Below are 25,808 nucleotides of genomic sequence, written 5' to 3'. Positions count from 1 at the left end.
TTTAAGGTTAGAAACCCCAGAAGAAATATTTTCAAGCTTCTTTAAAAACTGTGCTTTTTGATATTTCATTCCAGTGTCTCAAAATGTATTTTTGGATCTCCTTTTTCTCAAATGTAGAGATCAAAATTTTGGACTCTTGGAAATAGCTTCCTATGTTTGTTCACTCTATTCTTTAAGCCCTAAGGTCCTTTAGGGCAAAGATAATATCCCTATTCTGTGGAAGAGAGAATTGTGGTGATTGTAATTTTGTGCCTGTACATAGATCCTTCATCCTTCCTGGAGACTGAGTCCCTGAAAAGTACCAACATCAGAGAATCAAAGATAAGGTCAGACAAACCAGGGAGTTTGGGGAAACGTATTTTGAAACATTATTATTTTAAACATAAACATTTCCAAAAAGCATCTATTTGTAAAACACATATGTTTCTCCCGGTAAGCTTTCTCCAGAATCATTTTCTCTGAGTTGATTCAGGAAATATACATATGAAATTGTGATCTCCTAGGAAAGAGTCTTCCGCAGTTGTCTATTATGTGCACTACACTTAGTAAAAATATTCACCTAGACTTTATTGGATGTAAATTGAATGTGTTTTGCAATTATGTCTCCACTTACCTCATTTTCTCAAGACTTAGGAAATTTCTGTGCCTGCCTTGTTTTTTCACATATCATGGTGGAGCTTCTGAGTATTCTTCCCCACTGACGTTCTATCAATATATCAAGGGGTGGGTTGTAGACAGTCCTCATCTCTATCACTTCCCCCAGAAGCCCACTAACCCAGTTTGTCCAAAGGATAAGACCTACCTCTTGATAAATTCATCTGTTTAAGGGTTCTAAAGTGAAAAACACATAGGCCAAAGCATTACATACCTTTAAAATTGTGTGGACACACATGAATCTGCATTATTTCCCAGCTGCAGATGCCAACATGGTGATTACTTTAAGGTTGCTGTGCTCACATTTTAATAAATTGTAAAATTCTGATTCCCTTCCCCCTTCTCCCTACCTGTCTTTATTTTAGTATGAAAGTGACAGTCTGTGGGAAATCCGGGTTTCACTGAATGTCAGCTGTAGGTCACCAGAAAAAAATAATGTGGAGGAATATTTACCAAGTGTTACCGCCCATCCATGCACAATCACAAGGATATATTCTGCCTTGTGAGGTAGTGGTGTGGGTGAGCATACACGACGACATGAGAACTTCTTGTTCACAACAAAATTAGCCAGCCTACAGGAATTTATAAACGTATTTGAAGAGATGTGTCAATGTTGCTCTTCAAGAAATGGTAACGTTGTACTTTTACAAAAAAAAATTCTCTTTGTCCAACCTATTTCAGTATAATTTTGAAGAGGCGTTATGTTGAAGAGGAAGTAGGAGTAAAAATAGAATAGGTTTATATATTCCATCCATGACAGTGGATTAACTCTTGGGCTTCAGTGTGGTAACCTCGATGTTCAATGAGCCAAAGGAGAGTTCTGTTCATGAGGCTGGAAGTCTGATCTGTCTTCTTTTCCGTTGTGTCTCCAGTCCTCATCACATGGTAATGCTCCATAAGTACATTTGATGAATTAATGAGTTAGTGAGCTCTACTGGGCACCTAAGCCAACTGTTCGCCATGTCAGTTTCATGAACCTGGTCTCTGCCTTGGACTTCATCCCACTGGCACTGGACACCTGCCCTGAACCCTCTCAATCAGGTCTTACCAAACCATCAACCTCTTAACAGCCTCCTCCCTTAGGGTTGAACCCTCTCCACTGAATACCCTCTCCTGATGAATAGATTATTTATAATTGAGATGCCCCACATGACTTTCAATCCCAGTTCTACTCTATATCTGTGCCTCTAATGCCTCACCAACAAAATTTGAATTCAATGGGAGTGGGGCATACTATATAGAGTTAGAGAAATGTACAAAACTGGGTATCGGGCTTCCCTGGTGGCGCAGTGGTTGAGAGTCCACCTGCCGATGCAGGGGACACGGGTTCGTGCCCCGGTCCGGGAAGATCCCACATGCCGTGGAGCGGCTGGGCCCATGAGCCATGGCCGCTGGGCCTGCGTGTCCGGAGCCTGTGCTCCGCAACGGGAGAGGCCACAACAGTGGGAGGCCCGCGAACCCAAAACAAAACAAACAAAAAAAACACTGGGTATCCACCTTAGTAACCAGTGCCGCAGTGAGCACAGTTCTCCCTGCCCTGACTTGTACTTTCATTTAGAGGCTGATCCAGCTGGTCTCAGGGTCAGACCTCTCAGAGTTATGAACAGCAGAAGGGAGAACAAGGACGTAGATGGAAATTAGAGACAGCATATTTTATTTCACTGTAAGGAAAAACTTTCTAATGGGGTTAGAAAATTAGCCAAAACCTTCAAATATGGACTGTGTGACCACCTGTTAGGAGTGCAGTAAAAGAAAGCCCTATATTGAAAAACAATGTACGTATGTATACCATCTGTGGCAAACGCAGTGCATGCTGCTGTTTAGTTAACCTGTCCTATTCCACAGACATCTTATGGTCTCCAGGTATGCAATCCAGAGAGCTGGAAATTAACTGGTTAATAACAATCAAAGAAGCTCGTACATCTAAGCAGGAAAAAATACATCTTCTTTAATGTCAGTAGTTTTTATGGGTGAGTTGTCCAAAGTGTAATCAATGTTTGTTATATTTCTCTCAACACAGGATGTATACCCTTCTACAGTGTTTGGGCAATGACTCTGGACATAAGATATTTCTTCTTGTCTGGCTATAGAGCGTGTTGCTTTGAAAAGGCAGCATTGTGCAATTGTGAATAAATTTTTAATTGTCTTCCCCTGGAACCTTTATGTCATCCTTGGGAAGTGCCCAGATATGTTCCTGAAAAGTTGAATATACATTTAACTTTGGAGAATGAAATTGATTTTAAATGCTAATTATTGAAGGGAATTATCTACTTTATTCTCTTATGGGGCAAATAATTACTTGCTCATTTTTAGTTTTGGCAAATCTTAATTTTAATATACCTGCCTTGCTTTCCCTAAATCTGTAGTTATTTGCAAAACTGTAGTGACACTGAACTAAATCACCTCCTCAACATTAATGACATGTGTAGACATTCCTGAATTTCAAAAGAAACCAGTGAGTACCATATTTGTAAGGCAAGTTTCTGAATCCCCAGCATTTCTATTAATTAACCCTAATCTTTAACTTTGGAAAGTAATCAAGAGAGATTATTTGAGCCCCTGTTATCATAAGAGAATCGTGGATGAAATTCCATTCCATATAAGACCAAAAAACATATGCTGGAGAGAACACTGGATTGACAGTTTCAATCAGCAGAGTGAAATCCTGCTTTTCTTTCAAATGAGTTGATTTTGGTAAACTGCTTAGCTTCCTTGGACCTCGGTATTCTCATTGGAAAGATGGCAGTAAAAACGTCTGCCCTTCATACTTCACAGAGTTTATCAGGATCACATGGAAAATGTTATGTGAAGACATTTATTTTGTAAAGCACAAAGTAAGTTTTATAGCAAATCTAATTAAGTGTGTAGTGCCTTCAAAATTTCTCCCAGGCAAGGTCTCAGGATGAATCCTATCTCTGAAACTCTTGTCATCTTCTCTTGGAAGCACTGGCAGCAACGATGAGTCATTGAGAGAAATGTTGTTATTATTATAATAATCATAATAGAAATTAGAATAGTATGGACGGTACACACAATTAATATTCATACTTGGGGGGCTTAGAACAAATCAGAACATGGATCCCGGTGTGAGCTGCCCATAGGCAATGTTTACTGTCTGCTCCCTCTCTCCTCTTTTCGAATCCCTTTCTTTTCCTCTAAGTGCTTCTAGATTCTTGTTCCTCAAGCTCTTGGCTGGCATTCTACCCCAGGATATTGGATTTGATATGGTGTCCTGCTTTGTAATTTTTTTTTTTTTTTTTTTTTTTTTTTTGGCAGTACGTGGGCCTCTGACTGTTGTGGCCTCTCCCGTTGCGGAGCACAGGCTCCGGACGCGCAGGCTCAGCGGCCATGGCTCACGGGCCCAGCCACTCCGAGGCATGTGGGATCTTCCCAGACTAGGGCTCGAACCCGTGTCCCCTGCATTAGCAGGCAGATTCTCAACCACTGCGCCACCAGGGAAGCCCCTCATTAACTGTTTTGCCAGCATTTTAAACGTCTAATTATATGTCACAAACTATAACTGGAGCATCAGTTTATAAGGGGATAATCTAGGGTTTTGTTGAACTTTTATTTTAAAATTTCAATTTAGAGCTGCTTTGAGGTTTGATCTGCAGTTCAAAGTAGAATTTTACCAGCTTAGTAAATGTGAGCCTCAGGCACGTTCCAAGCTCCACACTTGACACATTCTTGTGATGTACTTGAAAGTACTTGAAGGCATCACTGATGTGAGATTTTTACAACATACAGTTGCAGAGAATAAAGGGCCTCCCACAAAATGTCACCATGCATGATATATTAGAGGCAGACAAGGGTCTTAGAGACTTGGTGTTGGTAGCACCCTGAAGCTTCTAGAGTTTTCTGAAGGCTTCACAAACCCTTTCCTTCATTCTCCATGCCCAAAGGGAGAAAAGTTGCTATGGATAAACTTAAGATGAGGAAACATGGAGCCATATTAATAAAGGGGGCAATTTAGCAGGAGGGTTATAAATAACATTGTGTGGGAGCTAGCCTTTTCTTTTTTTTCTTTTCAATTTCTAGAGCTCCCTTTTCCTCAGATCACAGGGTTAATATCTGGAGGCCTGGAATTTACCTGTGGGCCTACAGAAAGGGGGCCAAGGCTGGGTATACTTCAGTGAAGGCCATCAACCAGAAGAACAGAAGTTATCTGCATGATTCCATATGGTCTGGAACAGGGCACTAGGCTAGAAGTTCCTCCTATAAAGGCTTAGAGTTGAAGTATTTCTGAGGGTATGCAAAGAAGAGGACCTTGCGTGTGTGGCTATGGCCATGGTGGGTGACTGGTCAAAGAACTGGGGATCTTGGGTTCAAAGACAGATAATACCTTGACATTCCTAAGAGAAGAGCCTCTCATATGTCTGGCTTGGCGCCTAATCATCCCCAACCAACTATCCAATTATCCACTGGGCCAGATAGACAGTGGTTTACGGCTCTAGGGAGAGATGGCAGAGCAAATGCCAAGTGAGAACTTCATTGGAGACATAGACAACCACCTCCTGCACAACTAGTAATTCAAGCTCTCTCTTGGGACCCATAACCTGGTGAGCTTATGGCTCAGTAACATACCGTGTATGAAAATGTTCAAAATCGTCATGGACGAGCATGGCGATGGAGATTCCAAACCTCAGTCTAGCATTTCTCACTTGCCTTGAGTCAGAATGAATTTAGTGTAATTAGACAGGAAAGATGGATAAAAATAACTGCCATGGTAGTCACAGGGAAATGACAAATGTGCAGCAAGAGGGAAGTTACTTTTTCTTCTTGACAAACTCACAGACAAAGTACATGGTAAGATGGCACTCTGTGTCATTCCACCTGCCTGAACTCAGCATTTCCACACAGTCCTCGTGGCCGTAGGGGTCGCTGGGCTCACCCTCCTTCCAGTTGCTGTAGTTCTGCAGTGGAGTGTTGTCGGTGAACACATACTGGCCCTCTCTCTCAAGGTCATTCACCCCGATGAACACCCGGAAGAAGCCACTCTTGGAGACGTAGTCTGCCAGGAGCATGTTGGCAGCTTCATCCTTTGGCATGGCTAGCATTCCACCCCGGATCCGGCAGTGGGACAGGGATTCCCTGTAGTTCTTCTCCTCCTGAACAATGTAGTAGAATTTCTCTTCGGTTTCCCTAATCCCTGCTATGACTTTGCAGCAAGGAAAAGAAGAATGTGATTATATATGTCAAAAAGAGAAACGCTAAGTATAAAATATTGCTAACTTAAATTCATTTATTCAACGTTTAAAATTCTTTTCCAAGACCCTATCATGAGGTGGGCACTGGTTCAATATTTTCTCCACCTTTCTAGCTGTCAAATGGGGAAAAAACTCCTGTCATTGGTCCTCCCTTGTCTTTTTCTCCTTCACTTCCCTCACAATGTGAAGCAGAGAGCTATTTTGACAAAGATGTGTTATATGAACTGTCACTCAGCTCATCTCAGACAATTTTTCCCCTCCTAGTTTATGCTTTTGCCACACTTACCGTTCCATGAGCATGACCTTCTCTCTTCCACTTCCGTACCTTTCATGCCTGGAAGGTCTTCTTACTGCTTTATCCGGCAAATTCCTACCCATCCTTTAGATCTTAGTGGAAGTGTTCTCTCCTATAAGAGCCTTTTCAATGCTCCTGGACAGACGTGAGCACTCCTGTGCATTCTCCCCTATATTTCCATTGCCCCTTTCACTTCACAGCACTTGACACATTCTAGTCTAATTGTTTGTGTGTCTCTTCTACTGAACTGTGAGCATCTTGAGGCCAGTGACCATGTCTTTGCCACTCTGTAGCCTCAGTGCCTGGAACAGTGTTAGGGGGTGGTAAAGGCTTATTGGACTGATATGGAAATAATACAGAAGTTTGTCCCTATGGGCCAGCTTCCTAGATTGTGAACGTATACATCAATTGAGATAGATGGTCTATACTTCACTCCAGGTACATGAAGTAGACTGAGCTTCTGAGTATGATTCAGGACAGAATTGGGGACTCAGAATCATCCCGAGCTCATAATATGCTATGTACGTTTTGGCCTATGGGGGCATCTACATACATCTTTTTAGGGTCTATAAGTTAAAATTTACAAATAAATCTATGAGCACTCAAATGTTAAGGACTATTGCACTATGTTGAACCTCTGGGGTCTGGTTTATTCATTAACGTCCAAGTCATGTCAGATGCGGCATCTTCTGTATAGGTTATAACTAGAGTTATAACTGAGGGTTAGTTCATATCAAACATTTCCTATGCCTTTAGTATTACAAGACGAGAATGGACACAAGATGGCAACCGTGCGCCTCCAGTATTGTACAATAAATATGGCTGGATTATAATAAATAAAAGTACAACAAAGTGAAACCAACCATAACAGTATGAATGAGACAGTATGAATGAATTCCCTCATTCATACTGTCTCAGGAGAGGGCACATAAGCCCCACTTTAAGGGCTTTATTGAGCACTTTAATAGGGAAATACAAGGGAAAACAAAAGTGACTGATATGGAAAATTGCACAATTTAGAGAAATGCATAATGTTCCTATTGATTTGCACTGAGGGTAGAGGAGTCATGAAACCTGTGTTCAGATCCGTGCTCCACTGTTCATTTAGCTTGTATCTATGGGTAAGGTAATCTCTCTAAGCTTTGGTCTAATCATAAAAATTATTGTTATTCCAAGTACTCAAGAAAGTAGCTGTTGTTTTTATTATTACTTTTACCTTCTGAGATGCTGGCTGTTTGAAAGCTGGGCCTTTTTTTTCTTAAGGCCCAGCTAGCTAAACTCTGCCTCTTCTTCCTTCCCCTCTCTCACTACAGCACCCATTTCTACCCATAGGAACGCACATATGTATGTCCACAGGAAGTGGACCTGAAGTGTCCTAGAGTGAGTGGATAATTAGGATTTTGAGAGACCTTTAAACCGTTGACACTATCTCAGTAGGCCTTTGCCCAAAGTTATTTCCTGCTAGGGATGTTGGAATTGCAGTGTTGAAAGAGATAAATCCACGGATAAATAGTACAAAGCAATAGAAGAGACTCACCATTCTTGACAAACTTCATCGATGTCTTGAGGCGAGCCACACTGATATCCAGTTGTCCAACAACTTTTCGGTATCTTCCGCAATCACAAACAGTCCCTTTTAAATGACAAAGCTGTGAATTCATGTTGAAGCACTAGCAGACTGGTTGAAAAGAGCAATTGCTCTCTTCCCAGTATTTACTGTCTTCTTCAGGTCTGGCTACGTCTCTCTGTGAACGGCTATGCTTTTCGTCTTTTATGTAATACAGGGTTTCTGATATACCTTGTCTTTAGGAATTCAGAAAATATCTTTTTAAATATTTTAAATTAGTTAAAACACAGTTCTAAACGAGATTTTTTAAAAGAACTGTCAATATGACTAAGCACGGTACACATATTGTGGACCATTTGGCATTTTGTTGAACACAGAACATACCAGTCTCAGAATAAAATCTTTACAGCTTTTAAAAAACATATTTCTAGCCAGTCTTCTCTTCTGTTACTGCATTGTTCACTGGCTCACACAACTCTGCCAAGACAGGAGAAAACTTTCACGATGAAATAAATGTTAATTCTGATTATCCATTTGGAGTATAGCTTATGTTTCAAGGACTAAGTTTAAATCTTGTGAATAGATCTATCTTACAATTTCAAGAGTCAGTTTTTCCATTTGTGGATTAACTATGATTTTAACTTCTGCCATTAATTCCCCTTTGCTCATTTACCTTTTCAGTTACCTACTGGTAATGTGGCAGAGAAAGAACTGTAAGGAAAATGATGTAAAATTCAAATGATTCCCAGATAACCAATAAGGGCCTGCTGTATAGCACAGGGAACTCTGCTCAATATTATGTAACAACTAAATGGGAAAAGAATGTGAAAAAGAATAGACACGTGTATATGTATAACTGAATCACTCTGCTGCACACCTGAAACTAACGCATTGTTAATCAACTATATTCCAATATAAAATAAAAAGTTAAAAAAAATTCAAATGATTCCCTTTTCCTATTTAATGGCTGCTTCATGTCAACATTTCCATTTGCTTTGTTTCTTTGGTTGTTGAAAAGCAAAATGAATTCTATTAGCCAAAGGAAAAAAAAATATCTGTGGCTTTATTTATCCACATTCACAGTTAAATATAAGGAAGTTAAAAGAGCTCTTAGAATTAGTCCGCACTACACCTTTACGGATAGAAATAATTGAAGCTCACCAAGAACAAGCTACTTTTTTCCTTGCATCAAGCGCTGGAAATAGACCTCTCTTTCAGTATCAGGGAGAAACTCCCCGGCCACTGAGGCATGTTCTGCAACCACAGGGCCTCACTGGATCAGGCCAGTCTGCTGCTGGCAAACTGCTTGGCCAGTATTTGGCTGAGATGTTGGTGGAATGTAAGACGTGCTGGTCCAATTGTTGTGGCCCTCGTGGATTTTCCTCCTGGTCTCGGAGAATGAGGGCTGCTTCCTGAGGTGCTGGGTTTGCTGCCTCATGGTAAGCATGGGAGGGGTGGAATCACCATCCTCCCCTTCCCCAGAGGCTTGGAAAGTCACCAGCAGATACAGAGGAAATTTTCATTCTTCTCTTGCTTCTGGCCCAAGGAAAATGAGGTTAATCCCACTGAAAAGACTATTGTTTTTCTATAAAATATATTCATTTTTAAGATGAATAGATTTGGAATGATGCTAAAAATTAAGAAGAAAAACTAAGTATATTATACCTGCTTTGCCTTTTCCTCCAGGTATCCCAGGCAAACCCTTTTCCCCTTTGTCACCTGAAGAAAAACAATAGCCATGAAAAGAACAACTAAATAAAATAGTGTTATTGATGAATAGAAGAGAACGCATAAAATCTAATGAAATAGAATTATTTCAGGCAGACAATATCTTATACACCTAAAACAACAGGAAAGAGGTTTTAAAATTCATTGCAATATCTCCAACAAATATTCCTTGGTTTTATAAAAATAATTTGATTTTGAGTTGGCTCTACAGGTACAACAAATCAAACAAGTCATAATTTAATTAGATGGAATGTAGAATTCCAGTTGGATGTATAAACGTTTAAGTTTGTGTCACTGATCTTACTAACATGTTTTTATAATGTGGCCTTCTGGGCAAAGCTAAGACAATATTCTGCATGTTTTTAATTTAAAAAGTGCCATTGTTTTACACATCTGGATCAACTGATTAGCACTACACAGTGTCTGTGTATTTATTGTGCCCCCAAGTTCTTCCATGTGCCTCTGCCCTTGGATTTTCAAAAACATGTATCGTGCTTTTTCAATTTAATTCAACAAATACTTACTATTTACTTACTCTATGCAAGACAAAAGCCTTGTTTGGTACTTTGAAAGGGTATAAAGAGAGACAAGATTAAACATCTGGCTTGAAAGAGTTTATGCTTTTTGGAAGAGATGTGATATATGCAAATATCCATATTTTAAAGTTGTGTCAAAAATATTATACTGACATATCAACCTTGATCATTTTCCTCTCTGCTCTTTTTTGTATTTGACCCTTTTCTTATTCAGTCAGAGACATCCACAAAACAGTTTTCAGAGAATCAGAATTATTAAAGCAGAGAGGAAAAAAAGGTTGAATTTTTTCAACTTCAAAATAAGCTCTTGAAGCCCACATCAGGCACAATAATTGAAAGCAAAACTTTTGATTTATAAGAGGAAGTGTTTGCCTGAAGCTTTGGGCCCTGAAGTACTCTTCTCCAAAGAGAAGACCCTGATAGAAGTAAAACAGAGTTTATGCTTCAACGGTGATCTGGAAAAAGAATAAGAAAGAATTCAGGGGGATGAATACAGGATGAAGGTCATCCAGGCTAGAAAAGAGTATGAGGCTTACTCTTGTAGGATAATGATGTGGCCAGGAATTGGGTATATGACCGAGGGGGCAATGTAAGGGGCAATGGGGTCAGCATTGAGGTTCTGCCTAACCCCTTCTTTTCCCCGCAAAAGGGAAAACCTGGGAGCCACTCTAAAACCCAAAAGGTTCCCCATGTTGCCTGCCAACTAGCCATTCTTTCATCACTGTCTGCTGACTGCTTTTCATTGAGTCCCGTACTATTGGCCACTGATCATGCAGAAAGGCATGCCTGCCAGGGCCCCCAGGATTTGCTGAGCCTTTCCAAATTGACCCATGTGGACACTTTTCTTTACAGTGATGCCACAGCTCCCCAGACAAAAGGAGGGGAGTCCTTGAAACCCCAAATGTAGTTTAAGTATGCTGGGGAATGCCTCAGAACTTGTACTTGGATGAAATGAAACAATGGGGAAATCTATGACAATGGAATGTGATAAATATTATAAGAAAGACCATGAACAGAGATAACATACTCTGTCCAATGCAGAAGGGAGTTGGAAGAGGTAGTGCCCCAGCTGGAAGAATGAAGGAAGGCTCTCCTGAAGAGATGGCATTGGAGCTTCAGCAGGTGAAGGTAGGAGCAACATAGGAAACAAGGTACAGCAGAGGTACAGTTGGGAAAGAAGCATAAACATATGCCCAGCACCCTGATGAGGAAGATTGATCTGGACACACCTAAGCTGTGTCCTGCAAACTCCTCATTTCCCTTATATGTAAACTGGAAAAGATGAGACTAGATTTTGAGAGTATGTTAATGGAAGAAAAGGAATATATACTTGCTGAGTACCAATCATTTGTCAAGTTAGGTACTTTATAGGTATTATCATATTAAATCCAATGAGCTAGGTACTATCATTATATTTATTCTACAGCTGAAGATACTGAAGATCAAAGAGGCAAAATAAATTGCTCAAGGACATCCAGCCATTCAATAGCAGTGCTGGTATTGAAACCCAACCACTTCTGACTCCCCAATTCATGGTGCTTTTCAAATAACTTAACCAATGACTTAATGAAGGGAAGCCAAGTTTTCAAAAAACGTTATAAAAAGTTGAAAGGAATATCAGTCCTATCATCACCAAAAGCAATATGGACTTGAAGGTTCATATGAATATGGCTTAATATTTTAATTACAAATCGTTTATTTTCTTTATATGTGAATCCTTTCAATTCAACATAGGTTGAAAATTGATTCTAGTTCTGCTATGACCCTAGTTCTGGTCTAAGCCCAATAATGAATATTAAAAAAAAAAAGCATACATAGAGTATTTGCTTTAGAAAATGATAGGTTTTGGGGGACTTCCCTGGCCGTCCAGTGGCTGGGACTCTTTCACTGCCGAGGGTACGGGTTCAATCCCTTGTCAGGGAACGAAGATCCTGCAAGCCACGCAGCACGGCCAAAAAAATAGGTTTTTAAGGAAAACAAAGTGCACATAAGAGACCAAGGAGATGAGACATTAGCACCATTGTCTACAAACAGAATGAAATAAAGGAATTGCCTGGTAGGTTTTCAGAGAAGGTAAAGACGGCTGTGGATCAGAGTAGGGCAAGATTCATTGAAGCAGTAGCCTTTAACTGGATCTTAATGTGGGAAATAGATACTTGAATTGATGCATGGATTTTTTTTTTTTTTCTGAGAAGATGTAAGCACTGTGACTACTTTCCAGTATTTTTTTTTTTTTCGGTACGCGAGCCTCTCACTGTTGTGGCCTCTCCCGTCGCGGAGCACAGGCTCCGGACGCGCAGGCTCAGCGGCCATGGCTCATGGGCCCAGCCGCTCCGCGGCATGTGGGATCTTCCCGGACCGGGGCACGAACCCGTGTCCCCTGCATCGGCAGGCGGACTCTCAACCACTGCGCCACCAGGGAAGCCCTACTTTCCAGTATTTTGACATGAATTCCTTTCCTGTTTTTTAACAGATGGGAAAGTCAATGGAGTGTGGTGGAATGAAAGACCATGGAAGTCTGAAAAAACAGGGCTTGAATCTTGACTATGCCATTTAATAGCTAAACATGGACAGGTTACTTAATTCCTTTAAGCCTCCATTTCTTTCATTTTTAAAGTGGAATAGTGGTACCTTAAGTCATAAGATCATTAAGAAGGATAAATTAGATAATGTTATCATGGGATTAGGTCTGTGCTTGACGCCCAGAGGATGTTCAACCAGGGTTAGCTTCTGCCCCCTAAATCAGAGTTATGGTAAAGGAAAGCATGCCAAGTACTTAGCCAATTCATGGTGAATGTGACCTCATAGTGTCTACTTCCCCAAAACGAAATCTGGTTTAAAGCATACGCAAAAATTTATTTTTGACCCATAAGTGAGAACACCTCTGTATTAACTGTCTTAATGTTGAAGAATTAGAGGTTGCATTTAAACAAACAAGCACCATAATACTTTCACTGTAAAAAAGATTATTAACCTTAAGTAAAAGCATCTATTTTGTCGTGGGATTGAATTTACCTATGCTAAATCATCCTTTCCTATTCCTGAAATGAAATATTGACATCCAGAAAGCTACCTTATCCATTCAAGTGACAACATTAAGGTCAGCCCAGAAAGCTGAGATTAATCTGAGTCAGTGAAAAAGGATCAATGAGTCATTTAGAAGGACCAATGACAAAATGAGAACAATAAATTTCAAAGTTCAGATTAAAAATGAAATTAATCCAGGTGAGCCAGAGCAATGAACCTCCATTTTTTTTTTTTTTTTTGAAATTCCAGGACATGACATAGCTCTGGAGGAGTAAAAAATCTTAACCAATGGTGAAAACTGATGTTAAGGGAAAGTGGTACTTAGAAATAAAGAGTAGAAAAGAAGGTCACATCATAGGAAATAATGTATATCATTTATTTTTTCATCCTTAATGCAACAAACATTTAGAAAGTTTCTACTGTATAGTAGACATTAGAATAAAATGGTTAAAAAGCAGCATCCTCACATACACTTTAAACAAAGAGACCTGATATAGCTTTTGTTCATTTGTTTCCTCCAGAAATCCACAGTGTATTGGATGAAACAGACAACCTAACAAGCCATGACGATAATAAAGTGATGGAGGTGTGCACTAGATGTATAGGCAACTGAGTTTGAATAAGGAATTGCCTGAAGAAGATAAGGTTAGTTAACACTATCCGTTCCAGACTGTTACTTCTCCAATTTTTGGAAGTTCATGCATTTTAAGGCTCAGAAAATCATATGAAAACTTTTGATCCTACCCCTTGACTCGTCGTCTACCACCCTTCCTTCCAAAGTTACCTAGTCTTATTCTATGACAGGATTAAGACCAGGCTCAAGATCATGAACTTCAACCCTCCTGATTGGAGCCTCATCTAGATTTGGCACATCTAAATCTAGGAATGTGCAACATCTAGAATAATTAATGAAGGCCTTGAATTCTGGACGTGTTCATGGCAATGACTTAGCCTCCCACTCTACTTCTGCTCATCTCTAGGGCAATACTTGAGATCTTAACCTTATATAACTTGGTCGCATCTCAGAAATCTCGAAGTCCAACATCCTACACTCTGGCTACACCTTTCCCTCCCTTTAACCATTTGTTAAATGAAGCTGATAGAGCCAGAAGCAGATTCATGATGTATTTTTATCTGAAGCTTACACAATTTGAGGAGACGTCTTTAAAAAAAATACTAAATTACAAATGACAAAGTACTTATAAAAATGAATCCTTGTTATAAGAAAAGAAAACTAAGTCACTAAATTTTAAAAGTAGCCAATTACCACATTACAAAATTCACTAAAAATCATAAAATTTTAATAAAAGAATTTTGTATTTCTATAATTCTTTTTTTTCATATATTATGTGCTGCATATGTTTGGCTGCGTTCATATACATCCATTGACCTATTGATAGTGCATCATTTCCCATTTCAAAAAAAATATCGTCTTTGCATAATTCAAGTTTGGGGTCTGTTTCTGCATGCTGTATTCATTTCCATTGGTCTATTTGTCTCTGCACTAAATCAATACTATCTTAATTGTTTAACTTTATAATAAATATTTAAATGCAGTAATTTAAATCTTTCACTTTTGTTTTTATTTTTCAAGATGGTCTTTGGGAATTCATGGTCCTTTTCATTTCCCTATAAATTTTGAATTGGCTTATCTTATTCCAAGAGAACTACTTCTGGGATGTTAATTGAAATAGCACTGAATCTATTGATCAATTTGAGGATCATCTTATTAATATTGATCATCTTAACAATACTGAGTCAACCAATCTATGAATGTAGCTTTACCTCCATCTCCTTAGATATTCTTTAATTTCTCTCATTATCAACATGTGGTGTTTGTCATAGAGAGCTTATGCACCTTTTGTTGGATTTATTCCTAGATATTTGACCATTTTGATGCTACAATAAATGGAATCTTTTTAATTTCAGTTTTTAAAATTGTTTCTAGTATTTAGAAACAAAATTGATTTTTAGAAGTTAAGCTGTCTAAAAAACTTAATACAAATAGCTAATCTGTAGATTCTTTTGTATTTTCTGGGTATGTTATCATGCCGTCAGGAAATAATCATCCTCTTCTTCATTTCCAGTTATTATGATTCTTATCTCTTGTTCTTGCATTTTTCCTCTGGCTGGCACCTCTTGTATAATATAATGTTTTTTTCTTTTCTAACATCTTTATTCGAGTATAATTGCTGATTAGACTTGGTGATGAAGGCTATGCTCATCTCATTTCCAATATCAGGAGAGAAGTGTTCAATATTTCGTTACCAACTATGATTTTTAAATAGGTTTCTGTTGTTGTTGACATTCTTTTCATATTAAATGTTTCCCTCTATTTCTAGTTTGCTACATTTTTTTTAACACGAATGGGCCTATGTTTAATGAAATGTTTTTTCAGAATTCCTGGAATTCTAACTGGAAATGTTTGTTTTTGAAATGAGAAAAAGAGTGGCATTTCCTGGGCTACTCATCTCTGGCAGGCCCTGAATTCCCAATTCAGTTTGGGCAGCTGTCTGCTCAAGCCTCTTGGTCTCTTAATGCTGCCTCAAGTATGAATTGGTAAATGTGGAAAATTAGCACAGGATGTAGAGCTTACCTTAGCGTGGCTCCCCTAAAGTCTTTTTCAGTTTGGTTGCCCTCTCATGCCTTCAGATATGGTTTTATTTATTTTTTGACTCAACTAGTCATGCTTAGCAGAAGGATTAATGCAGGTGACTCTCTCATGGCCCGTAGCAGAAATCTGAATTTAATTTTTATTATTAATAACGTAAGAAGTTACTTTCACCTTCACAACTTCTTATTGATGGCGTATGTAAATTAAGAATATTGTCAACTTTGAGAATACCTCTGTAAAGTCTTGCTCATATCTGAGCTGTTAGATTTGAAAAATGTTTCCACAGATTAACTCTGGCCTGGTACATTTCAAGCCTTGTTTCTTTTGCACAATCGACACATTTCTTGGGCTGGATGCCCCGGACACATTCTTATGATGATCTGACTTCTACCCCTGCACTTTTTCATTATGACTTTGGATAGATCTGCACAGTCGGTGGTAGGAGTATTCTTGGAAGTTATTCCTACTTTGGAACTGTTAGCAAGAACTTAACTGTACATGGAAATAACTGCAAACTACACAGATATATCTCATTAAGTCCAAACAAAATATTTCCCCCACTCAAGTTCTTCTTAGCTAGCTCCCAAAATACTTGTATCCACTCCAAAAACTTATACAAGGAGAAGTATGTTGGAGGGAAGTTGGTGCAGGAGACAGTGCTCTCTCTTTCTCTCTCTTTTTTTTTTTTTAAGGCTGTTATTGTCTTTATTTTGTCCATGAGGGAACTGAAGCACAGATAGGTTAAGAAATGTATACAAGGTCACACGGCAAGAATGACACTGAGTCAGGATTGAAACCCAATCATTCCGATTTCAAACCTCAAGAGCTCAAATATTCTGCTGTATGGCAGCCCAAGTAATCCATGATGGAAGATGTTCACACCTTAATAGATGTTCAAACTCAGGTTGAGAGCACAAAGGAAGGGTTCAGGAAAAGCTTTATAAAGAAGCCTAGGTTTCATGGTCTTGAAGAATAAGTGGTATTTTGACACACTGTGATGGACGAAGAGGTGTGTAGGGGTAGGAAACTGTCTGAGCAAAGGCAGAGGGCAGAAGAAGGCACCTTGGCATGTTTGGGAAACAGCAAAAGGAGACAGTACCCTTAATCCATGCATTCCAGTGGGGACAGTACCACCTCATGGATGCAAAAGTCAGTGCAGTGGGGGGGTGAAAAAATCTTACTCCTTTTTAATATATAAAGTATAAATACACACAAACTACATAATATATAGTCCATGGATGGTGTTAAAATTTCACGGAGGGGTGGGCAAGAAGGAAAAATATGTCTAAACAGCTCATTAAGGGGGCAAATATGTCTCAAAAGGCTTGCTGGCAAGGCATTGGCTTTTTAAAATGTTGAGAGGCACCATTTTGATGAGTTAAGGTTACTTTACAAATTTCACCAAGACTTGTGGCCACGTGAACCCATCGCTGAGGCTCCTCTTGGCGGCTTGGGAAAAACCCAAACAAGTGTGGGGCTCTGCAGCCAAAACTTCATCAGCTTCATGGTAAAACCACCACAGGTACATCCTACAGCAGGACCATGAACTATGAGGGGTCCATGTAGCTCTTCTTCAGCTACGAGGTCTTCAACTTCAAGTGAATATACACTATACGGTGGATATAAGCCCCTGGAGCAAAAGGAACCATAATAACTTCTTTTCAGTGGTACTGCCTTCTATTTCTGCCCTCAAATGCAGGTCGCAGGAAGTTTCTCAAAGGAATGAGCTGGAGGGTGTTCCAAGCCACAGAATGAGAGGAGAGGGGCCACAGCCTCAGCTCAGCCTGCCATCCATCAACCTGCCCAGGAGAACACACTGCTGGCCACTGCTGGTTTAATTACGCAGCTGCTAAAGCACATATGGAAGGCTGGAGGGGACATTAAGGCTGCAGAGTTCTATTACCCATAGCACTGAGTTTCCCCACTCTGCACCTTTGCACAAGTATCTCTTGCATCTTCCTCAAATGCTTTATCCCCGTTTCCATAAACATGTTACTATTCTTCAAGATCTCGGTCAGTACTTTTTCTCTCTTTTTTTTTTTTTTTTTTTTTTGCTTTACACGGGCCTCTCACTGTTGTGGCCTCTCCCGTTGCGGAGCACAGGCTCCGGACGCGCAGGCTCAGCGGCCATGGCTCACGGGCCCAGCCGCTCCACTGCATGTGGGTTCTTCCCGGACCAGGGCGCGAACCCGTGTCCCCTGCATCGGCAGGCGGACTCTCAACCACTGCGCCACCAGGGAAGCCCTGGTTCTTTTTCATACCAATCTGGCTTCACTCTCTGACATGGCTCCTATAGTAGTCCTGTGGTTATTCAGCATTATACAGTTGACCCTTGAACAACACGGGTTTGAAATGTGCACGTTCACTTATGTGCAAAGTTTTAAAATAAATATATTGGGGAAGTTTTGGGAGATTTTCAACAATTTGAAAAAACTCACAGATAAACCACGTAGCCTAGAAGTACTGAAAAAAATTAAGAAAAATTTAGGTATGTCATGAATGTATAAAATATATGTAGATACTAGTCTATTTTATCATTTACACCATAAAATATACACAAACTGATTATAAAACGTTAAAATTTATCAAAACTTACAGACGTGACTACAGACCATACATGGTGCCATTCCCAGTTGCGAGAAATGTAAGCAAATGTAAAGATGTAGTATTAGATCATAACTGCATAAAATTAACTGGAGTAAATACTGTGCTTAGGTCATAACTTCATAGCCACCTCCCACTACTACTGTGGTGAGCTCCAGCGTAGCAAGTATCTGCTTAAAATGCCCCTGTGATGCAAATCAGCCGCACTTGAGCCCGTTCTCCTACGCTCAAATCAATTGTGTATCCAGGTTAAAGGAGATCGCTTTGTAACTTCAAACCCACAGAATGATGTCTGTATGAACTGCTGACCATCAGAAGCAATAAGGGAGGGTGGGAGGGAGGCTCAAGAGGAAGAGGATATGGGGACATATGTATGCATATGGCTGATTCACTTTGGTGTACAACAGAAACGAACACAGTATTGTGAAGCAATTATACTCCAGTAAAGATCTATTAAAAAAAAAGAACCTGCTACCGTTGTGGTGCTTTTGGAGAAGACGATGGGATAGGGTGCTTAGATAATAAAGGGAGGCTACCTGTGTTTTATAATATGGAAGCAGGAACATGCAGGATCAGGATATGACTGAAAACAAAAGGATGTATATACACGCACCTCAAATTCCTATCCTGTTAGTAGATCTCAGACACAGACTTATTATTATTCCATTCAGATTAAAAAGGAATATTATACTGTCCTCAGCTACACTGAGTTTTATGAATAATTGTTTTCTGCAACTGAGTGCGCTTCATGGTCATGACACCCGTTTTAATTGCATAAAGGATTATAACCAGTAGATCCCAGGAGAGAGTTCTGGGTAGAGACTAACTGAACTTTATGTTTGAATCTGTCCCTGAATTTCAGTTGAAGTTTGCTCAAGGCCTTTTTTCAAAGACACATTGCTTACGTAGGGAAGAAACTGCCAAGATAGGAGGGAAGAGAAAACTCGTGTTTTAAAGAAAGGAAAGGGCTCATTTTTCATGGTACAGAACATTTCAACATATATCGAGGGTAGGTTCAATTGGCTTTAAATTGCTACTGGAGAATAGTAAAATATAGCTTACCCTTCTTGCCAATGGGCCCGGTCTTGCCAATATTGCCTTGGTCTCCTGCATCACCCAGTTCTCCTTTAATTCCTGAAAAGCAGAGCATGTCATCTTTATATCCTAAGGTTTTATCTTCCCTTTAATGATGTGCCTAGTATATGATATTCACTTGAAGGAAATACTGAAAAGTGCATTCTTCTATCTGTGGTATATAATAAACATCCTGTGCTATATTATATACACCCTGTGCTATATTGACTATTTTAATAGCATTATAATGTACGTATTAAAATTAAAATGTGGGTGAGTGTGACAGTCCTGGGCCTGATGATATTAAAATGCAATATTTCTAAAGAACTACAGCAGAGGATGTTTAATCTAAAGGTCAGGTAAGGAGCTGAGTGAAAAAATTCTTGCAGTTTTTTCTAATTCTGTTCCTCCTGAGATCCATTTTGGCTTCAGTCTGGGATTCTATTTCCTCACTACTTTAAAACAAATTGGACTAGCTTAGCCATTTTTTCAAAGGGGAGGGAACATACAATCATAAAACCTAGTGATTAAAGAGACATCAGAGATTGTCCCACCAAGTTTTCATCCAAAAAAATATAATCAGGGGTTCCTGAGTGCCTACAAAATTGTTACTAATTTGCATTTTTAATCCATGATTATCTAAAAAATATTTACCAGTTGTAAAGCTATCTAGTTGTGAGAATAATTTTGCAGTTGATTGTACATATTTATACAATAAGAAGAGTTTAAATCAGCATTTCTCAAATTGAAGTCTCAAAATCCTATGAGTCTTTTTCTCTCTTTAACTTACTGAAGATTTTAAAATCAGTGGTCTAGGGCCACCACCTTGCAGCAGATGGCAAGGAATAGTTCTCGTGCTTGGAAGACACGCGCTGACACGTCACAATCCAGAAGCTGTATTCTGGTGAGGCTGAGTCTTGGCTTGTGAGTAGAACCATTCCCTAATAGCCTGTGTGTTTTATTCTCATTTTCCTTTCTCCTGTTCTTCCCGTATATACCCCACCATTTGCCAAGAGATCTTGGAGAAAAGTGAGTAAATCAATGGATCAGACAGCTGTTTCTGCTCTTGCTTTTCTTCCCCCTCACACACTAAGCCAGCCAGCCAGAGGTGCTTAGCACGGCATCTGAGGGGAGACACAGCGGTGAACATGGCTGTGTTTCTAAAACTCAGAGTTTCTTAGATATTCCCAGAGACTGCAATTCTCCAGGGCTCCCAGGGTGTTCCTCTCCCACCAGCCCTAAGGATGAAGCTTGAGAAATGTGTTCGAGTCTTGTCGACAGGCAATCTCCTAGGAACTCTCTGGTGGCAAGTAAATTCATCTAGGAAACACATCTCATGAATCTCTGGAGCGGAGGGTGTTATGAAAGCTGCTAACTTCCAAGGCAAGTTCAGTAGAGAGAGAGCAAAGTGTCAAAGTCATATCATGTTACCTACCTTTCGGCCCCATGCGTCCCACTTTGCCATGCTTTCCCTCCTCTCCTGGATTTCCTTTTTCACCCTCATCTCCTTTAGAAATGGAAAATGAATGAGTGGAGCAGCTCAAATAGTAACATAAGCACAGACGCCCCGGGAAAAGCTGAACATGGTTGGAATCCATCCCTCAGCTCAGTGTTGGCTTTACAACTTTGATTTGATTATGTCTATAGGCCCATGTGAACGGGACACTCAGGGAAAGAGAAGAAACTCCCATTAGCATTTTTCTTTCACTTCTTCCATGTTGTTAGAAGAGGTAATCAAGAGGATGTGACCATTGGTTGACCAGCAAGCTAGACCCTGGCAATCAGCGGCTCCTTACCCTCTCCCCTGTCCTTGGAATGTATGTTCCACCCAGTTCCCATAGCCCAAGCCATTTCAAGGATGCAGCCTTGAGACCACCTGGACTGAATACATGCCCGAACCCAGTTAAGGCATCTATATAAACCTTTAAGATTCTGGTGGGTGAGTGCAGAGATCGACTAGTCTTAAGGCCACTCAAGACGAGCCTTGTAACTCCCCTTGCTTATTAAACCTCTCACCTACCAATCTGGAGTGGCCTGCCTCTTTCTTCACCTCCCCTTGCCCTCTAAAGACCCTCAACCACTGCGCCACCAGGGAAGCCCCTTAGCTCCATTTTACAGATGAGAAAATGAGGTCAAATAGAGGTTCAATAGCTTCCCAAGGTCACACAGCTCGTAAGTAATAAAGCCAGAATTCAAACCAGGGAAAATGCCTTCAAAGCTTTTGTTCTGAACAAGGTGTATGATCGGGAACAAATTTCTGTTTTAACATTTCTGGGTTTGGGGATTGCTGTTCTGCACAACGGGACCAAAGATGCGTGCCCTGCTCACCAAAGGGCAAAATCAAATGCAGGCATGTACGTGGTTTGGTGAATCATAAAACCACACTAATGTGAATTATTGGTGCCATTATTATTTCTTCTCTCCCCCTTCTTAGGAGCTTTCCCATTCATTTTCAAGCAAGTATCTAACTGGAGGTAGCCAGGTGAGTGACTTAGTCATCTGCTGCTCCCTGGTGGTTCCTGATGGAGACCTGGGAGGGTGAAAGCAGGATTCTTCTTCTTCTGACCTGCGTGCCTGACTCCCAGCCTGGCGGTGACAGGGCTGCTGGCAGCGATGAGGTAAACAACGTGTACCAAGCCTTCAGCTTGGGTCCCAGCTTCATTTGACCTTTGGGACTTGTTTTAACGAGAACGGAAGAGAGGCGTAGAAGCAGGCTTTGGAAAGGATCTCCCACATGGAGCACAGCTGTCTGCTTTCACCCTCTTGGCGAGATTTCATTGGATTAGTAGGGCAATTGAGACTTACTTTCCTTCTTTTAAAAATAGCCACTTACATTTTAAAATTAAATGAAAAACTATAAACTGTGATGGACTAATTTCAGTTTTACAAAATTATTTGTTTCAGCCCCTGCCAGGCCACCAGCTTGTTGTGATAATCTCTCCAGCAGAATTCCAGCAGAGCACACAGCTGACCAATTTTTCTTAGGTACAATTTTTTTTCCCCAAAAAGCAAAAACTCTTTTAATGAAATTCTAGTTTGAAATGAAATAGCCGAACCTAGGTCATTATCCCTGCTGAAAGGAAGTAATTATTAAAACTTAGTGAATTGGTTTTGGAAATGCTTAAAAAAATTCACTGGAAGCTGTACTTTTCCCACGGCCAGAATAATCTTATGGACTGGGGGCAAGTTGTTAACCATCCTTCTCCTGGTCAGCCTTGGAACTGAGTGATACAGGTGTTATGGTGTGCTTTATCAGTGAGGCCAGGTTCCTACCTAAAATATATCCTCCCCAACCCTACTTACGCCCTTTTCCCACGTATGCTGATTGCATCTTCATTTTTGGAAATTTTCATAGTTGTATCAATTATCGTCTGGACCTCTCATATATATGAGATACACTAGTAAGGTCATAAAGTGGACCACATTCCAGTACTTTTCCTTCCGCAATCACGACCTCATTATTCCCCAGAAACATAAAAAAGAACAAAATAATGCTATTTGCAGCAAGATGGATGGACCTAGAAATTGTTATACTGAGTGAAGTAAGTCAGACAAAGACAAATATCTTATGATATCGCTTATATGTGAAATCTAAAAGAAAATGGTACAAATGAACTTATTTACAAAACAGCAATAGAGTCACAGATGTAGAAAACAAACTTATGGTTACCGGGGGAGAAGAGGGGGAGGGATAAATTGGGAGATGGGATTGACAGGTACACACTACTGTATATAAAATAGATAACTAATAAGGACCTACTGTAGAGCACAGGGAACTCTACTCAATACTCTGTAATGGGCTATATGGGACAAGAATCTTAAAAAAGAGAGGATATATATGTATAACTGATTCACTTTGCTGTACACCTGAAAGTAACACAACATTGTAAATCAACTCTACTCCAATACAAATTTGTTTTAAAAAAGAAAAAGAAAACTTTTAAGGCCTTACTGGGACCTGCTATTGTTTGCCTTTCCTCTATTCACCCAGCTTACCAGTCCCTCTGTGCCTCTACCTACCTCCCCATATGCCCTGGATCCCTTCAACTCAGTCACACTCACAAGGCTCACCCTAAGGAAAAAGGAGTGCACTGCACTGGAGAAAAGAGCTCTGGAGAAAGTCATTTCATTTCTCTGAGTCTCAGTTTCATCCGTCAAATGGAGGAAAAATTCCTTACGTCAAGGGATTGTCAGGGACTAAAGGAGACAATGCATGAGAGGTGTTCAGCACAGTGTCTGGTAAACTCATCTATTCTTGTTTTAATGAGAACAGAATGGAGGTACAAAAATGATGATGATGATTACGATGAAAGGTCATCTCTTTTGAACCTATCTCAATCCTTATTTTAAAATCATTACTTACTTTTTTATTTGACTAGGCATTTTTTTTACTCATTACTATGAAGATTTTCACGCTAAGATAGCTAAGTAAATATACACCCATTAAAGATACTGAGGTATCTTTAACAATTAACAAGTTGTCATTGCTTCATCTCTTTATTTTTACTGATTTTTTTTAAAGTAAATTATAACCAATATTTCTCAAAGACTTCAGCAAGTGTCTCTAAAAGGTAAGGACATTCTCCTACGTAAACGAAATACCATTATATCAATCTTACTTTTTAGTGGGCTGCGGGGATTTGTGTTTTGTGATTTCATTTATCTGGAGCCCATACTGCTGTGCTGCATATAATCTAATGAAAAACAGGCAAGCACTTAGAAAGAGGAGAAGACATTCAGAGGAGTAAACCGAAGTTCTTTGAAGACAAATCATGACAAATAATTTCATTTTCTCTTCTGAAAGGACTACTAAGGACTACTAAGAAAACTGCCATGACCAGAGTGATTGGAAGAAGACAAATTTCCACTGGTCTTTCACAGAAGACAGCAGTTCCTGGGAAGCTGGAGTGATATATTGATGAAGCCCACAGGTTCCACTCTTACATATCCTGAGTTCAAGTCCTAATTATATCACTTTCCAGCTTTGTGAACTTAGGGGTAATATTTAACCTTCCAAAGTTTCTGTTTTATCTGTAATTGGAAATGACTAGAGTCCCTACGTGTTTAGTCTCCCATATTGAGGGTTGTTTCCTTCCTCTGAGACACATGGTACTTTGATTCATTTTAATAGCTTTGGGATGGTAATTGCGGGCAGAGGAAAACGTCACTAATAAGGTTTCTCACTTCCTTTATTCCCTGTCTAGTCTTACTTGTACAGCTCCTGTTCATTGCCTGCAAGTGGGATTCTTTAACTGTCTAAACAGTCCTGTACCCTAGAACTGGCACCCATCACTTGGTTATTGGGAGCCAATAGGAAAATATTATATTTAGATATATATTTTAAATTTTTTTAAGGAGATTATCTTTAATTTAAAACCAGGTATGGCTTACTGATCCCCCAAAGATAGCACTGGGTACACAGTGTCGAGAGACTACAGATCCATAGTGACATTTTATCACAGCATCTTTCTTTCTTTGAGACTCTGAGGGGCAATTTTCTTCATATTTCTTTTAATGAAAACATAAAAATTGAGCAAGCAAGCATGATTTCTAAGTGAAAAATCGCTTGTAAACATTGTGTTTGGCATCTTCATGGCCGTGAGGTAGCTTATCTGTTGATAGGGGAGACCCTGACCTTGGTCAACCTTGCTTAAGAACAATAAACAACAGTAAGGCTTCCCTGGTGGTGCAGTGGTTGAGAGTCTGCCTGCCGATGCAGGGGACACGGGTTCGTGTCCCGGTCCGGGAAGATCCCACATGCCGCGGAGCGGCTGGGCCCGTGAGCCATGGCCGCTGAGCCTGCGCGCCCAGAGCCTGTGCTCCGCAATGGGAGAGGCCACAGCAGTGAGAGGCCCACGTACCGCAAAAATAAATAAATAAATAAACAACAGTATGTTTCTCCATGATTAGTAAAAATACGGTGGTAGCACATAGGTCTTCTAAGAGATTTTTCTGAGATTCTTCCCTAACATTACCTCACCTGGTTATGATGAATGTGCGTGAAATAAGACCATTCTAAACAGTTAACGCTTTTCGTACCTTTTCCACATTTAACGTGTTCGCAAAACACTGTTTATTCCTGTTCACAGTAGGGATATGTTTACCAAAGAACCACGTTCATCTTAGTCCATAGCAAACTTCATGTCTTTAAGGAGGAAAGCTGTCCCAGGGAGAATCTTACATGGAAGGTGACAGCTTTTAACCAAGGTGAAATTTTCAAGGGGCTCAGCCTTCAGAACCATTAAGTCTATTCAAACTGAATGAGTGACAGGACTGTCATTCAAGTTTCCTCCAGAAGCTTGGTGCAATGAACTGGAGTTTTATAGTCTGTTATGGGCTGAATTGTATCTTCTCCACAAAATCCATATGTTGAAGCCCTACCCCAGCACTTCAGAATGGAACTATATTTGGAGATAAGGCCTTTAAATAGGTGGTTAAGTTAAATTGTGGCTTTTAGGGCAGTTTTAATCCAATCTGACCGGTGTCCTTACGTGAAGAGGAA

The 25,808-nt window shown here is 39.9% G+C and overlaps 1 protein-coding gene across 3 annotated transcripts in view; it reads right to left on the bottom strand.

Moving 5' to 3' along the window:
• Nucleotides 1-2,363: 2,363 nt before the first annotated feature.
• The window catches only part of COLEC10 (collectin subfamily member 10), a 117,296-nt gene continuing 93,851 nt past the window's right edge, over nt 2,364-25,808 (bottom strand). For 2 of the 3 annotated variants that reach the window (XM_060128107.1, XM_060128106.1), the window contains exons 3-7: nt 20,742-20,813; nt 19,295-19,366; nt 9,389-9,442; nt 7,694-7,789; nt 2,364-5,812 (exon numbers count right to left, since the gene is read on the bottom strand). In XM_060128107.1, the coding sequence (XP_059984090.1) occupies nt 5,421-5,812; nt 7,694-7,789; nt 9,389-9,442; nt 19,295-19,366; nt 20,742-20,754 (627 nt within the window). In that variant the 5' untranslated portion in view covers nt 20,755-20,813 and the 3' untranslated portion in view covers nt 2,364-5,420. Of the gene's footprint in view, nt 5,813-7,693; nt 7,790-9,388; nt 9,443-19,294; nt 19,367-20,741; nt 21,349-25,808 lie in introns of those variants that run through there. The other variant, XM_060128105.1, reaches the window with a different exon arrangement.

Source organism: Lagenorhynchus albirostris, chromosome 17 (genome assembly GCF_949774975.1).
Source record: "Lagenorhynchus albirostris chromosome 17, mLagAlb1.1, whole genome shotgun sequence".
Classification (NCBI taxonomy): Eukaryota; Metazoa; Chordata; class Mammalia; order Artiodactyla; family Delphinidae; genus Lagenorhynchus; species Lagenorhynchus albirostris.
This window is presented reverse-complemented; position numbering and strand designations above follow the sequence as displayed.